Genomic DNA, 15,561 nt, shown 5'->3' with positions numbered 1-15,561 from the left:
CACACTTACAAATTTTAAAAAAAAATTTATCTATCATTAAATTAAAACAGCCTATTTACGAATATTTTTTAAAAATATTTGAACTGAATCGAATCTAAACTGAGTTCATTCTAAAATCATTTTTATCATGAAATCATCATTCTTTTATCAATTAGTCAACATAACGTTACGCGGATAAACATCTCGACGTTCTTTTACCTGCTCAATAAACTATTAATATTATTACTTTTGAAACGCTTGATATATCACTCCTAGGATGGTAAACAAACAAAAAACAACTTTTAAGATTTTCAATTACTATTCATGTACAAAATGACAGCACCCTTAATTTTTATTGCTTAATGAAGAAATGTTCCAATTGTAAGTAAAATAAATTATAAATATCAAAGAGAGAGAAAGGGGGGGGCCAAAACAGTGGCGCAGATTGGCTGCTGGGAGTGAGATGAGCAACCATATGTAATTCACCACAATTTAGACAGTCACATTTATACAGACAACTCCTTTTTCTTTTCTTTTTTTTTTTTTGGCTCCTTGCTCAGCAATTTGTCTCTTCCATCAGCAATTACATACACATGTTTCTTTAACATCGATCCAAAAATACAAGAGAGTTTCCTCATTTCACTCCTCAACTGCCGACTGCATTTGCATACAACCAGAACAGTCTATCATATGCCTATCATAAGCTCTATTGAACCAAATTTAACTACATGCCAAAATAGAATAACAAATTTTTTTCATCATCATCTGTGTCGCAGAAAACTTCTCGACAAGACAAATGTCATGAGTCCTCGTAATGATGATCTGTCTCGTCAAAGATCTCCTCCTGGCCAAGGTCAGGTATATAAGGTTATCACGTTAGGAACTGTTGACAAAAATGAAATCACAACCTTGCTAAACATTGTCAGAGGTACCTGCAAAAGCTCTTCAATGACATCTTCCATTGTTATTATGCCAACAGCCTCCTCTTCTTCAGGTAGCTTCGGGAGTGGGTTGCCATTTAGATGTAGAATGTCTGAATCAACACCCTTTGTCCACTTCTTGCTCCGAGAACCACTCTTGAAAGAATTGCTAGTAGCAGGAAAGCTCTTCCACTTCTTAAGTGATCTCTTGCGTCTTAAAGTATTCTCTTGAGAAGCTTTGTCACCATCAATGTCTACTTTCACTTCCGGCAAGGGACCTATTTTAAGAGAGGAGAAAACAAACAGATAGGAGACAAAGATAGAGCAATAGATACCAGAATGGCCGCCAAGCATAAATAAAAAATTTGCATCACAGGTACAGCTTACATGAGCTGCTAAGTCATGGTTCAAGGGGAAATTTGAAGAGAATATACCAATAAGAGGCTGATACTTACTCCCAGCAGAGTTACTAGAAGGCGGCTGCTCTGTCTTGTTGCACTGTCTCACAACAACGGCCATGTGGCTGTGACCTTTTTGAAATTCATTTAATATATCATACAATGGCAATGTTTCTTGAACCCTATAACATTCGAACATATATAGGATCAGCCAATCAGTAAAGTGATAGACAGTGAATGCTTTCCAGAATAATACAAATTAAAGTTGTGCATTATCTTAAAAGCTCACTTAATACCTTGGAATCCTTCGTATGGTAACACTTTTCACAGGAACTTCATCTTCAGGGTGAATTGTCAATAAATTCTTGACCTGTAAGATAAAAAGATAATTGGTTAGCTAAATACAAAACACCTGGAGAATAAACAATAAAAAAAACTAAGAAAAAGTGACAAATAAATAACAAAAAAATTAGGATTCAGAAACCCCTAGTCATCTTAAATGTATTGCCACATACTCAGCACATGAGTGAAAAACTTATTTAGAAAGTGAATATACAAGGGTAGCGGTGTGTATTACATAATTCATGCAACCATTAGCATCATCACGTCACAAAGCATTGTCTAGGTCCAAAATTCATGTTAAAGGAAGAACTTTGAAGAAGAGGAAAATGATAAGCTGAAACTATGCTCCGCATAACACTCACCAACAGTTATTAATATTAATTGTACCCAAGAAAATTGATTACCAGAATGAGTCCAATTATGTTTGTGGGCTGCTCATAATAAACTGGCACTCTGCTGTGTCCTTTCTCCAAAATTAAACTCATCAATTCCCTGTCCACAGCAAGCATGTAATGGAAGCTAATCAGATGAAAGTTGAAAAAGAGATGCAAATGCTATCTTTCTTAAAAATTTACAGAAAACCATACCTGTCAAGCTTGACGTTAATATCAATGGCAAATGTTTCTGATATAGGAGTCATGGCATCTTTAGCTGCTTTCTCAGTGAGCTCAAGTGCTCCAGCTATGATTGTTGTCTCATCATGTGTCAGTTCACCTCCTTTTCCAGCCTAAGGAAGGTCCAATAGAAGGATCATAAATCCGAAAGTTACAATGAAAGAAGGTACGCAATTCAGAAAGCAAAGATTCTTCAACAATTTTACAGAGGCAGTTAAGCAAAGTCAACTAACAACTGTAACAAATTAATGGCGTGGCAGGTGAAATCAATGATCAAAAACAGCCATTGATTCAGTAAATGGCGACAGCCAAGTAAATAACTCAAGTTACAAAACAAAGTGATGTACGCAACTTTAGGGAATGCTAAAAGCTTTTATGCAACATTTTTTGGAAAGACTAAGAAGCTATTAAACACACCTCGTTACCATGCAAATTTACTAGGGTTTTCAACTCAGCTCTTCGAAAAAGTGCCACATGTCCATGGCCCAGCAGAAAGTCTAACAGCTGAAAATCACATAAGATATTCACAGTCAAGAGAGCTACTCTGCAACAATTTAGAAGCTTGATTGTCTTTCTCACTAATAAAAAGGCATTATTGGTGAGTGCCTATAGCAACATTTATCACCTTGCTTATCGGGTAGGCAACAGGAAAACAGATCCAAACAAGAACTTGCACCATTGGAGCCACCGTTGCACCAATTGCCAAACCATGTCGAGAACAAACAGATTGTGGTATTATCTGCACATACAATTAAATCGCAATTAGGACATGCACAGAACTTGCTACCTTTTTTCTTGCAGCTATATATAATTTCACTATCCAAGAGCAGGTGTTAAGCCAGAATGGTTGGAAAACAATTTCTGAAACCAACTGTTAGTAACCTTCTTGAAAAAGTTGCTCAGCCAAAATTTTGGCACAACATACACACATCAAAACAGTCATAACAGAAATTGTCATGTTCATGCTCAACAAGGATGTCTACCTGTGCTGAATTCCATAGCGCTTTAGTTCAAAAAAAAAAAGTTAGGTGGATTCTCACCTCACCAAACAGAAGAATCAAGGTCACTGAAATCAGGATAGCACCCCAAGCTGTGACCAGACTATCAAGAAAGATGGGAAGTGCCTGACAAAAGTAACAAAAGTTCCAAAACGGTAACTATCATTTTCCAATAAAAGTAACCAGATCACCTGTTGAAGATGCATCCATAATACATACCTCCATTGCAGCAGCATTATATATAAGTAAAGTACAAAGCAACAAATGCTGCTTTTTGACAACCGGTAATATCTTTGCTGTTCCAACAAGGGAAAGAGTTAGCAAGGACAGCATATAATCTGAACAATGAACATGCAGCATATAAAGTAATATCTGAGAATAATTGTCACTACCCATCATTAACTATCACTTAACTATAGGATCGCTATCCAGTTTTGTCATGTAATTTGCAAGTTTATCCGTCAAACTTTGCTGCATTTTGGGAACAAAAATTCTCATGTATAAAAACCCTTATTATGTAAAATTCTTACATTCTTTTCTTTTCTTTCATTCAATTAATTTCTTTAAAAAAAGAACATAAATTTCAAATAAACAAGCTAAATCATCAGAAATACAGATAACTTTGCATCAACCTTTCCTGAATTATTTTCATAAACTAAAATAAAGCAAAGATTTCAAGTAAAGCTAAGGCATCCACATCATTGCCTTCGTCTACACAGTAAAAGATTCATATTATTTTCTTCCCTTGATTTCGTCGAGCAAAAATTAATAACGCATCAATTCCATTTCTAAATAAAAAGAAAGAAAAAAAATGAAGGAAATGAAGAAATACCAGCATGTTTACGATCTTTGGGAGTACCAGACTTAGCAAGAACCTCAAGATCAACGAGACTCATGGACATAAGGCCCAGAGTAAGCCCCGACATCAACCCAGCGAACAGCACCAACAATACTATTAACAATATGTGAATAAAGAAATCCGTCTCGCAACATTTGTACTCCACCGCCATCCAATTTCTCTCCCTCTCCCCCTCCCCCCTCCTCTCTCTCGCAACACAACCTAACAAACCCCAAAGAAAGAAACCAAAGGCTTTGTTTCGCTAGAGAAATGATAAACAGAGCTGAACAACTCCGCCATTGCTGAAGCAAAAAAAAAAATTTCTGTAAGAGCTTGGCGTTATAGAGGGAATGCCAAGGAGTTCGTGGCTTTGTTAACAGAAAGGAGAGATAAATAGCATAAGATTTGCCGGTACAATGAAAAAAGTTGAGCAAGCCGCCGATTTGGCGTGAAAGGGAGAAGGTTTGAGTTTCGGACTTTCGGTACGGTTAGAGAGTGACGTGTGGCCCCTTGGGTTATGCTTTTCTGGCTGGATTAGAAATAATATGCGGTTCCCGTTCTATACAGTTGTCACTTTTGAGTTTATCGCTTCTAAGAGAGAAGAGATTGATTTATTCACACATTTAATGAAGATTGTGATCGATCCTCGAGGGAGGCAACGGTTGTTGGTTTCTTACATATAATAATAAGCAAAGTTTTTCCTATACTTTTTATATAAAAAAAATTATGACATCGTCACGTAATAACTGAGTAAACACATTAAATATTATATTATTATATTATATATCATATGAATATAAAATATTAATTAATATTAAATTCGAGGATTGATCGATTGATTTTTCTAAAGATTAAAGATTTTTATTAAAAATTTATTATACATCATGTCCAGTGGATTTTTTTCATATACAATGACTAGTTTAAAATTTTATATAAAGAATTGTTAAATAGTAATTAATTACATATTGCTTGATTTGATTAAAAATAATAAAATTTTATATTATATAATAATAATAAATTAAAAAATTACCTTTATTCACATAACATATAACTTAATCACATGATAATTAATGTGAGATATGAGATAAATATATTAATTATTACATTTTCACATTTGTCAACTCATGTTATATGTTACAAGGATAGAAAACATCATAAATATTGAGTTTGATTTTTTAATTTTCTATTAAGATTAAAGATTTAAAAAAAATTTTAATAGTTAAGCTAAAAAATAAAAATAAAAATTAAGATTTTGGATTAATTTATTGACATAAATATTTATCTTTTTACTAATTAATAAAATTTAAAACACTCAAATATTTAATTTATTAATTAATATATAATTTTTATTTAAAAAATTTGAAAATATTAAGAGAAAGTTAACAGATTTATATAATTTATTTATAGACAGTGATGCAAGAAAAAGGGGTGGTTTGATTGTTTTCCCTGTCACATCGTGTAAATCAGCATACGTCACTAGCGTCGAATTCATGGATCATGGTCCACATTCATGTGTATCTCATTTTCTCAAGAATCTCACATTGATGACCAACAATTAAATAAAACATAATGCTAAGAATTTTGAAACAAATAACAATTTAATTTAATTAGTAAAATTTTCCACTATTAATTATTAAAAAATATCAATAAAATATTTTATTTTATCAAATAAATCGATTTTTTAATTTTTTTCATTAATTATCGATTATCAATGTACTTGGTCCATGGTGATGAATTTTTGTTGTCTTTTGGAGTGTGAGACTTGTATGGCCCCATTAAATAAGTCCAAAGTCGTAAAAATTTAAAATAAAAAAAAATGCGTTAAAACGAAATCGAAAGGTTTCTTACAGTGTGAGAGCGGTAAGGTCTTGTTAGATATGTCCAAAACCCTTTTGTTTCTGATGAGATGAAGAATTAAAAATAGAGATTTGCACACACCTCCTTGTCATTTAGTCTAGACATAATATTTACTAGGATTTTGCAAAACTCAAATTGTTTTTTTCTTCGTGTTTATATTTTAATATTGATCGAACCATTTGACTCAGTTAAATTCGCGTGTAAAATCAGACAACGTGTATCCATAACGTGAAAAATTACAGTTAAGACAAACCAGCTTACTTGTACGTTGCAACTTGCAAGTCTGATACTGCTAGTACTATCAAATGGACCTTTCTTCCCAAGGGTGAGGACCAAGGGGAGGCGGAAGGTGGCCAGGGGCCTGGGGCTGGGGGGTGCCAACCCATGGATGCAACATGGCGTGCACGGCTCACCCTACACTTTTAATTTTTTAATGGAAATTGGGGCTAAGAAGAGGTCGAAGCAGAACCCAGGTGAGCTAGGTAGGACACCACATAAAAAAATTTATCAGTGAAGGACAGCTCAAATCCTTCGTTTTCTTTGCTTAATCATTATTAACAGACAAATCATCTTTATATGTAAAGTCAAACCAAATTAATTATCTATCTGCATAATTTCAATACCTATCCTTGATTTGGGACCATATATATGTTTTGGTAAAACCTAAGTAGTTTTTTTAATTACTATTATTTTGTAAAAGAGTATAGATTTGATGAATATTATCAATTGATCCTGATATTTATTATACACATAATATTTAAAAAAATTTATAAATTATTTAAAAATTTTATTACATTTAATTAAATTTTTATATTTTTTATTTTTTATTTTAAATCAAACAAAACTTTATATTTTTATTTAAACTAAATAAATTTTTATAATTAATTATTAATTTTAAATTAAAATATTATTTATTATTTTATATTATATAATATTGACGTGTCATATTGACATATTATAATGAATGAATGATAATGTAATATATTAATATTACATAATGATGTAATTTATGTTATATTTTTATTTTTTATAATAATATTATGTGATAAAAAATAATAAATAATACATTGATATTATATGATGATATAATTATAATAATAATTTTATTATTTTTTATGTATTTTAAAAGGAAAATAATACATAATTCCATTGTATGACAATGGCATGGACAACTCTTGACTTGCCAAATGGAAACCATACGTAGTAAAGAGGATTTAGAAACAGACTATGATGTCTTGTCAGACAAAGCAAATCGAAATGACATCAATTTGGTAGCCTGTCACCATTCACAGTTCACCAGCCCTATCGGATGATCTTCAAACGACAACCGCATTGCCATTGCCTTTCGGGTTCGGTAGGGTCAAATTATGTATGTTGGTTTTTCAAGGTGATACCATTCCCAACTTTTTGATTCAAATTTGCCTGCTGATGGGTGAATAATGGGGAGTGACTTTCATCACCATTTTCTTTTGATTTTGCAAAGTTTGATAAATCGATCGCAATCCTTGATTCGAAAAATCGACCAATTCATCTTAATAAGTATTTTATATATATTTACAAATGAAATATGTTTAAAATTTATTTTGAACCATTTAAAAATTTTATATTTTTTATTTTTAATCAAAAATTTATATTTTAATTTTTATTTAAATATATTTTTATGATTAATAATTAATTAATTATTTTTAATCAATATAATATTTATTATTTTATATTCACATGATATTGACGTGACATTAATATAAAAAGTGAAAACATCAACCAACTATCTTAGTGTTTATTTAATCAAAAAAATAAAAATTTAATTGAAATCATCATATCGCATTACATTGCACGTTCAAATAAAAATCATAAATAATTTTTTTATAAACAAAGACCACCGTATTAAATAACGATATTACTATTAGGCACCGCCAATTGAATGATCGATGTTTAAGTTAGTTTGCTTTTAAGTACTTTGGAGGATCACTTTTTCTTTAAGAAAGTATAGTCAATTTTATAATCAAAAGGGGGACCAAGCAATTTCATGACTGATGCAATGAATCAAGTTTAGATGAAATGGTAGAGTATATACAATTTTGGGTAACTTTCTTTTGTAGATGGATAGTATGAGTAGATGCAGGTTGGCTTTGGTTTCAACACATTGAAAAGAAATGGCCATTCCCTTTACAATATCTGTAATTAAAAGTTTAGAAGAAGCATATAATATAATCACGCAATGAAATATATATATATATTTAATCCGTTAACAACTAAAAACGGACGAACATCATACTCTAAATCTTAAAAATTTAAACCTTTATAACAAGATTAAAAAAAATATATAATCACAAAGTGAAATATATATTCTTAATCTATTGACAATTAAAAATGATAAACATCGTACTTTAAATCCTAAATATTAAATGTTAAACCCTAATTATATGTTTAGTAGAAGCATATATCACGTAATCATATATATATATAATCTATTGATAATTAAAAATAACGAAGATTGTACTTTAAATCTTAAGCTTAAATTTTAAATATTAAAATTTAATTATATATTTAAAATAAGCATATATCACATAGTGAAATATATTTCGTTAATAAATTGATAACTAAAAATGACGAATATTGTACTTTAAATTTTAAATTCTGAACATTAATTACTAAACCTTAATTATAAGTTTAGAAGAAACATAAATCACATGGTAAAATATATATCTTTAATATGTTGATAATTAAAAAAATTATTATATAAATTGATTTACGACTTTGTTGGATAAAATCAAAGATTTATCATTGGCATATATTATTTTCCAAAGTTAAAAGATTATTTATAATTTTAATGGAGATAGCAAAAATGTAAAAATGTAAAGATGTGCGCTAACGTAAGCAGGGTCCGCAGGTAAGCCTGCTGACCAATGTCGGAGTCTCGGGGAGGGAATCTTCTCTATCCCTTCCAACGCCAAATGGAATAGATCGTGAGATCAATGGCGACTCTGATCATACAAAAAAAGAAAGAAAAAGTCAAAATAAAAAACAGTTACTAAATACTATTTATAAATACTATTTATAGTATTATTTTATTAATTGAAAAATTTTGAGAAAAAGGGCGAATAGAGTCAAAGCTAGTAAGCAAATTTCTCACTGAGAGACTCAAAAGAGTAAAGACCAGATACAGATCTGGATCGGTGTTCCAAGAAAAACCCCATAAAAGAACAACTCCGCTTCTTCAAACCCCTTGTTTTCAGGTAAAATTCGGGTATTCATTTATTTAAACTGTACTTTACTTGAATTTGAATGCAACAGTGTTAGCTTTCATTTTTTTTTTCTTTTTAACGAATGTTAGGTCCAATTTTAGCTGTAGCATGGCTTTTAAGTGAGAAAAAGGAGAATTGGGTTTGGTAGATTATGAGAAAATATTGGATTCGATGGCGGTTAATCGTTAATTGATTGTTGATTGGAAGTGGGAAATCATGATTATGATCATGCAGCTTTAGGAACAATAATGTAGCCAATGCAGTTACATCGGGTTGAAGATTCTTTGATTAGTTCTTTATGTCATTAACAAAAAGTTGCTATGCTTTTGCAGTCTTGTAACCATGTCAAGGAGGCCCGTAAATCCTGCTCGACGCTTTGCTGATGGTGGAAGCATCCCATTTGTGGGCTCAGTGCAGTCTAAAACACGCTCATCACGTTTGTTATCTATTGGGCTTTTGGTTGTGGTAATTTCGACTTCCATCTTGTTTTTTTATCTTTTGTGTTTTTCTTCATCCATGCCACTTTGTGTTAGAGTTCTTCTGTTACAAGATGGCATTCTTTGCATCCAAAAGCTTGCAATTGCTGCCAAATATATTGACTTATTCACCATATTTCACGATCTATTAGCTTTCTGCACTGAACATTATTACTATAAAGTGTGCTTTGAATGCAAGAATATGACCTAATTGCTCCTTGAAACTTTCAGGGTGCAATTCTTCTGATTGGCTATTTGCATAGTGGTTCAGGTTTGTGTCTCTTCCTGTCCTCGTTAAACTTTTCTTTCTCAGAGGCAATAGTTGAATTAGCAAAGATTCATGAAATGATCTCTATGACATGCTAACTGAGATAAAAAAACCATTATCTGTTGTCGTTTCCAACTTTACTCATAGTTACATGGTTTTTTTTTTTCACAATTTTTCAATTTTTTTGGTTGCAGATGGATCCATCCGTGAAAAAAAGGCATTAAGTAAAACTGAAGGTAACTGCTTATGATATCTTGTTATTTTAGTTTCCAAGCTTCTGAATAATTTGCATATTGGATATGATGGATTGTTGGTCTATGATGCCCCAGTCTATGAGAGGGTTTTGTAAGAGTTACTTTTAAAAACGTTTCTAAATATTTCCAGTTTGAAATCTTCTGCTAATTTTATATTACAAATGATTTGTAGATGGGATTGTCAAACTCATAATGCCTGCCTAAACGCTTTTCCTAAATTTTGGATATGTATCAATGACCTGCAGTTCTAGAACTCTTTAGAATAATTTACTGTTACATACCATTTTCTTTCATTAGCACTTGTAAAGTTGTAATTGTTAGGGTGAAGTTGTAATCTTACTCTTGAGGATTCGATGTTGCATCTGTTCAATTGATTCTCTGCCTTGGGTGTCCATTCCCATAAAAGAAAGAAGCCAGGGAGTCCATATTGCAGATTTTGATTTGGTAGAATACTTTGATGTATTTGCAGGTGGTTCTTCATGCACGTTAGAAGTTCTGAGGGCACTACCTGTTCTAAAGAAGGCTTATGGTGACAGCATGAATAAAGTATTGCACGTAGCCCCTGATACTTGTTCGGTGGTTTCCAAATTATTAAAAGAAGAGGATACTCAGGCCTGGGGTGTGGAGCCATATGACTTAGATGATGCTGATGTCAATTGCAAAAGTCTTGTGCGGAAAGGCATTGTGCGAGTGGCAGATATCAAGTTTCCTCTTCCCTACCGTGCAAAATCCTTTTCCCTAGTCATAGTGTCAGATGCCTTGGATTACTTGTCTCCTAGGTACCTTAACAAAACTCTTCCAGAACTGGTGAGGGTATCAGCTGATGGTGTTATTATATTTTCTGGTAAATTCCTCATTGTGTTTTATGCATTTGAAATAAAATATTATCTTTTGTATATGTGTGTGCATGTATTCAAAGAAAGCTGAAACCTAATTCTGAGTTGACAAGAAATTGGAGCTTCTTTAGCTGCTTTGTCGATCAAATCTTATCTGGGTTCACCGTCAGCTTCAGCAAGATTTCTGCTAATTTCTACATTAATCAATATCACAAAATCAATGGCGCCTGACTTTTTGAAGTATTTATAATATGCATTCTTGCCTGCAAATTTTTGTTTCATTGGAACATAATTCAGGTTCTGTAGTTATCTTGCTGATATCTGATACCATGAGCAGGTTATCCAGGTCAGCAGAGAGCTAAAGTTGCAGAGCTATCCAAATTTGGTCGTCCTGTAAGTGATTGATTATTTATAGATCATCTGAAGGATATCTTTATTATATTTGGATTTATTATTTTCTTTTGAATTTAGTAGTTGCAAACTTAATCAGTTTGCTTTTGGTGCCTTAAATAGGAGAGTAATATTTATGGTGGTTTCAGAAAAATTTCTATGCTGTCATGCATGTATGCTACTATGATAGATTCATCACATAGCTTGCATTTGGATTGGAGTCTAAGGTCAACTTGAATCACCTTAAGTACTTGCTGTAGCATTTGTTTGAAGAGAAACATAACGGGTCTAGCTATGCTGTTCGTGCTTTGAATTCTTTTTCCTGGGAAATGAGACCATAAATTTCTGGGATTTTTAACTTGAAGTAGGGTCTGATACTATGAAATGCTATTTTCTATGAAGGCAAAATTACGAAGTTCATCTTGGTGGATAAAATATTTTGTTCAGACAAAACTAGAAGAGAATGAAGCTGCTGCAAAGAAGTTTGAACAAGCTTCGACCAAGAGGTCATATAGGCCAGCTTGTCAAGTTTTCCACTTAAAGTAGTACCGTTGAGAATCGCAGCATCATAGGGTCACCACTCAAGTCAAGCTCATCGATGATTATGAAGACCATTCCAACGGCATCTTTTTTTTTTCACCCAAAGGGTAAATCGTGTTGATTAACGAACCCTGGATTGTTATTTTGTGTACCAATTGTCAAGCGATGGATCTTTCACTCGAAGTATCATACAGGGAAGTGAGTTCCTTCGAATTGGCTTCTGTGTTTGTGTATCATTTTTTAGTCTTCCGGGCTTTTTGGTTTCCCAATGATGTTGATGTTTCTTGTAGTTTCAGCACGATATATCTTGTATTTGCAATTGTATGTATCATCCTTGGTGAATCCTAAAATACCTTTCAGAAAGCTTTGATTATAGTTCTTTGTTAATGCTAGGCATACATTTTAATATTTGCCATTACAAAAAACTTAATTATAATTTTTATCTCGGGTTTACTTTTGATGTATTGTCGACATATAGCATCTATACATTATCACTTAATCATAAAGTATCGTATTATAAATATGTAATAGTCAAGAATTCTCAGTTTTTTAATTTATTTATTAATGAAATTGTAACATATGATTAATTGATAATATACAAAATTTGTGAATGCTAAACGGGCTTTCTTTTTAGCAAGTCCATTTTGCCCTTGGGCTTTGGCCCAAATAATTGGCAAAAACCTGAGGAGAATTAGGAAAAAAAAAATAATAAAAGACCAGCGAAGGCTCAGCTCATTTAAGTAGTGTACAACGGTGAGCGGCAACCGCCATGGCAGCAACTAAGAAATTCTCTTCTCTCTTCCCTCTGCTCTCTCTCATCTGCTTCGTCTCAGTCTTTTTACTTCTCTCTCTTTCCAGAAAGGCCTCCATTTCCTCTTCTCCAACTCATCCCCAAGTCCTCCAATTTAAACCCATCGCCGCCGCCAATAACATCGACGCCTATGCCACTGGATCCGACACGGATGCGTCGGACGGGTATTCGTGCGATTACTCCGACGGGTCGTGGATCTACGACCCGGATGCCAGATTCGATAGGTACGACAGCAGCTGCAAAGAGATATTTAAAGGATGGAATTGCATTATGAACAACAAATCTAACGGTCGAGATATCTTTAAGTGGCGATGGAAGCCTCGTAACTGTGATCTCCCGCCGTTCGATCCGCTCAAGTTTCTTCATACTTATAGGGATACTAACATTGGTACTCTCCTCTCTTTCTCTCTCCCTCATACTAACATTGGACTGATATTCGAAATTCAATTGCTTTTTAGTATAATTTTGAAGTTAATCGAATCAGTTAGTGTTCTGTTAATTTTCACTCGTGTCCCTAAAATAAAGATTACATTTTTAATTTATGTTCGATTTTATGTTGGGATGTTGTGCCTTGATTAGTAGGCCTTACCAATTTCCAACAGTGCAGGGTTTGTTGGGGATTCCTTAAACAGAAACATGTTTGTTTCTTTGTTTTGCACTCTGAAACGTGTGTCGGGTGGAGTCAAGAAATGGCGTGCGGCCGGAGCTGATCGCGGCTTTACCTTTCTTCAGTATAATCTTACAATTGCATATCATCGAACTAATCTTTTGGCACGTTATGGTAGGTAAGCTGATTTAAGCCCTTTTTATTACTATAAATAAGTAAAGGTCTTTTGTGGGTTGCATTTCATTCCATGGTGTGGACTGATATTGTTCATGGTCGCGGTTAAAGTAGTTCGCTCTGGCTTTTTTAATGCAGGTGGTCAGCTAATGGTAATGGTGGTAAGTTGGAAGCTCTTGGATATAAAGAGGGTTATAGAGTTGATGTTGATATTCCAGAAGGCACGTGGGAAAAGGCTCCAAGCTTCCATGATATACTAATCTTCAACACAGGACACTGGTAGTTTTCATTTTTCTTTTTGATATGTTGTAGACTATTGATGATTTCTTGAGATTTTCGGTGCTGAACTTTTTTATTTGCATGCAATGGTAGCATATGTTTATGTGCTTGTTTGTTAGACGCAAGTTGTTCTTAGCTTTCAGATCCTAATTTCATGTTAAATGACAACGACCAATGGTGGAAGCATTGTAGGGCTTTCTCATATGGGATCTGAAATGACACGTTAAATTGCCAAAGTTGGATATGGTTTTGTCAAGTTATACGTACTTATTAAAGCTTTTTGGCACTGGCTGTGAAATGTGTTTTGCTTCGTGAATGTGCTATATATTTATGTTGGTTCCTGGCAACAATTTCTAGATATTCTAATCCATGTTTTTCCATCTTGTTATTGGAGATCTCCTGAATTAGATTTACCAATTTGAGTCTTTTTTAATAGGTGGTGGGCTCCTTCAAAATTTGACCCTGTCAAGTCACCCATGCTGTTCTTTGAAAAGGGTCTGCCTGTGATCCCTCCAGTACCTCCTGATGTTGGCTTGGATAAGGTTTTAAAACATATGGTATGTTATTGCACATGGTATTTAATAGAATTTCTAATAAAATAAATAGGTGCTTTAACAAGTTATTAGTCGCTGCTGCCTGCACAAACTTAAATAGAGCTTGAACTGTCTAAATGCTTCTATTCCTTATAATGTTCTCTTAGAGGCGTGCAATTTTTGTGTAGGAAAACACTTGCTTCGGCAGAATTATAGCTACTGTTTTTCCTTCATTCTGATCATTATTTTGGAGTACTTTGAAAGTAACTACATGCTCCTTTGTTTGAATATCATCAATGTTATGAAGCAGAAATCAATGAAAGCTGGATATGCAGCCTGCATCTTTTTTTAATTAATATTTTTTTCTTTGTCTGGTGTGTGTTTCCCCTCTCATAATTCTTTTTCTTGTCTATTGACAGATACAGTTTGTGGAGAAAAACATGCAACGAGGTGCTATTAAATTGTTTCGCACACAATCACCAAGGCATTTTGAAGGAGGGGATTGGGACCAAGGTGGCTCATGTCAGCGGTTACAGCCTTTGTTACCTGAACAAGTGAGTCTCTTTAAGTTACTACCACTGCTAATTACTCATTGAACACTATAATTGGTTAATCTAAACGGGCGACTTGCATCTTATAATACCTTTCAAATAAAACTCACATCTTATTATATACTGATTTACTTTAGTCATTTTTTAAGGGAAAGAAAAAAACCTACTTCGACTCTTGCTTTGTTTCCACTCTGGATCAAGGTTAATGGGTTTGATTAGTTCATCTTTTTTCTTAGGTGGAAGAACTCTTCTCATTGAAGAATAATGGGACAAATGCAGAGGCAGGCCTTGTAAATCAACACCTATTCAAGGCCCTCAAGGGGTCTAAGTTCCACATCTTAGATATTACCCGTATGAGTGAATTCAGAGCAGATGCCCATCCATCCTCAGCCGGAGGAAAGAAACATGATGACTGCATGCATTGGTGCTTACCGGGAATTACGGATACATGGAATGACCTATTTGTAACACATCTAAACAGTCTTAAAATTGGAAACTGAAGTATTATTACTAACATTATTTTATTTAATTATTTACCAAAACTGTATTGCTTATGTTATGTGTTTCTGAAGCAATTTGTTAATTTTGATTCATTTATGGTGATGGGTTTATAGTTAAGCTAATTGGTTACCAATGGCCTTGTTGCCAGAG

General features: G+C 33.3%; 3 protein-coding genes across 3 annotated transcripts; 2 read left to right on the top strand and 1 right to left on the bottom strand.

Moving 5' to 3' along the window:
- Positions 416-4,628, bottom strand: LOC18607293 (DUF21 domain-containing protein At2g14520). The gene is made up of 11 exons (XM_007041372.2): positions 4,084-4,628; positions 3,471-3,547; positions 3,294-3,377; positions 2,879-2,992; positions 2,671-2,757; positions 2,227-2,366; positions 2,044-2,131; positions 1,594-1,667; positions 1,355-1,479; positions 912-1,177; positions 416-823 (listed from the first exon to the last, which is right to left on the bottom strand). The coding sequence occupies exons 1-11, from the start codon at positions 4,259-4,261 to the stop codon at positions 779-781; spliced, it is 1,278 nt and encodes a 425-aa protein (XP_007041434.1). The 5' UTR covers positions 4,262-4,628; the 3' UTR covers positions 416-778.
- LOC18607292 (uncharacterized protein At3g49720) lies at positions 8,828-12,361 on the top strand. The gene is made up of 7 exons (XM_007041371.2): positions 8,828-9,182; positions 9,524-9,656; positions 9,899-9,938; positions 10,130-10,171; positions 10,659-11,033; positions 11,363-11,418; positions 11,818-12,361. Exons 2-7 carry the CDS (start codon positions 9,534-9,536, stop codon positions 11,959-11,961), a joined length of 780 nt encoding a protein of 259 aa, XP_007041433.1. The 5' UTR covers positions 8,828-9,182; positions 9,524-9,533; the 3' UTR covers positions 11,962-12,361.
- On the top strand, positions 12,687-15,533 carry LOC18607291 (protein trichome birefringence-like 13). The gene is made up of 6 exons (XM_018116226.1): positions 12,687-13,154; positions 13,374-13,551; positions 13,686-13,826; positions 14,263-14,383; positions 14,779-14,913; positions 15,147-15,533. The coding sequence occupies exons 1-6, from the start codon at positions 12,725-12,727 to the stop codon at positions 15,408-15,410; spliced, it is 1,269 nt and encodes a 422-aa protein (XP_017971715.1). The 5' UTR covers positions 12,687-12,724; the 3' UTR covers positions 15,411-15,533.

Source organism: Theobroma cacao, chromosome 2, assembly GCF_000208745.1.
Source record: "Theobroma cacao cultivar B97-61/B2 chromosome 2, Criollo_cocoa_genome_V2, whole genome shotgun sequence".
Lineage (NCBI taxonomy): Eukaryota > Viridiplantae > Streptophyta > Magnoliopsida > Malvales > Malvaceae > Theobroma > Theobroma cacao.
This window is presented reverse-complemented; position numbering and strand designations above follow the sequence as displayed.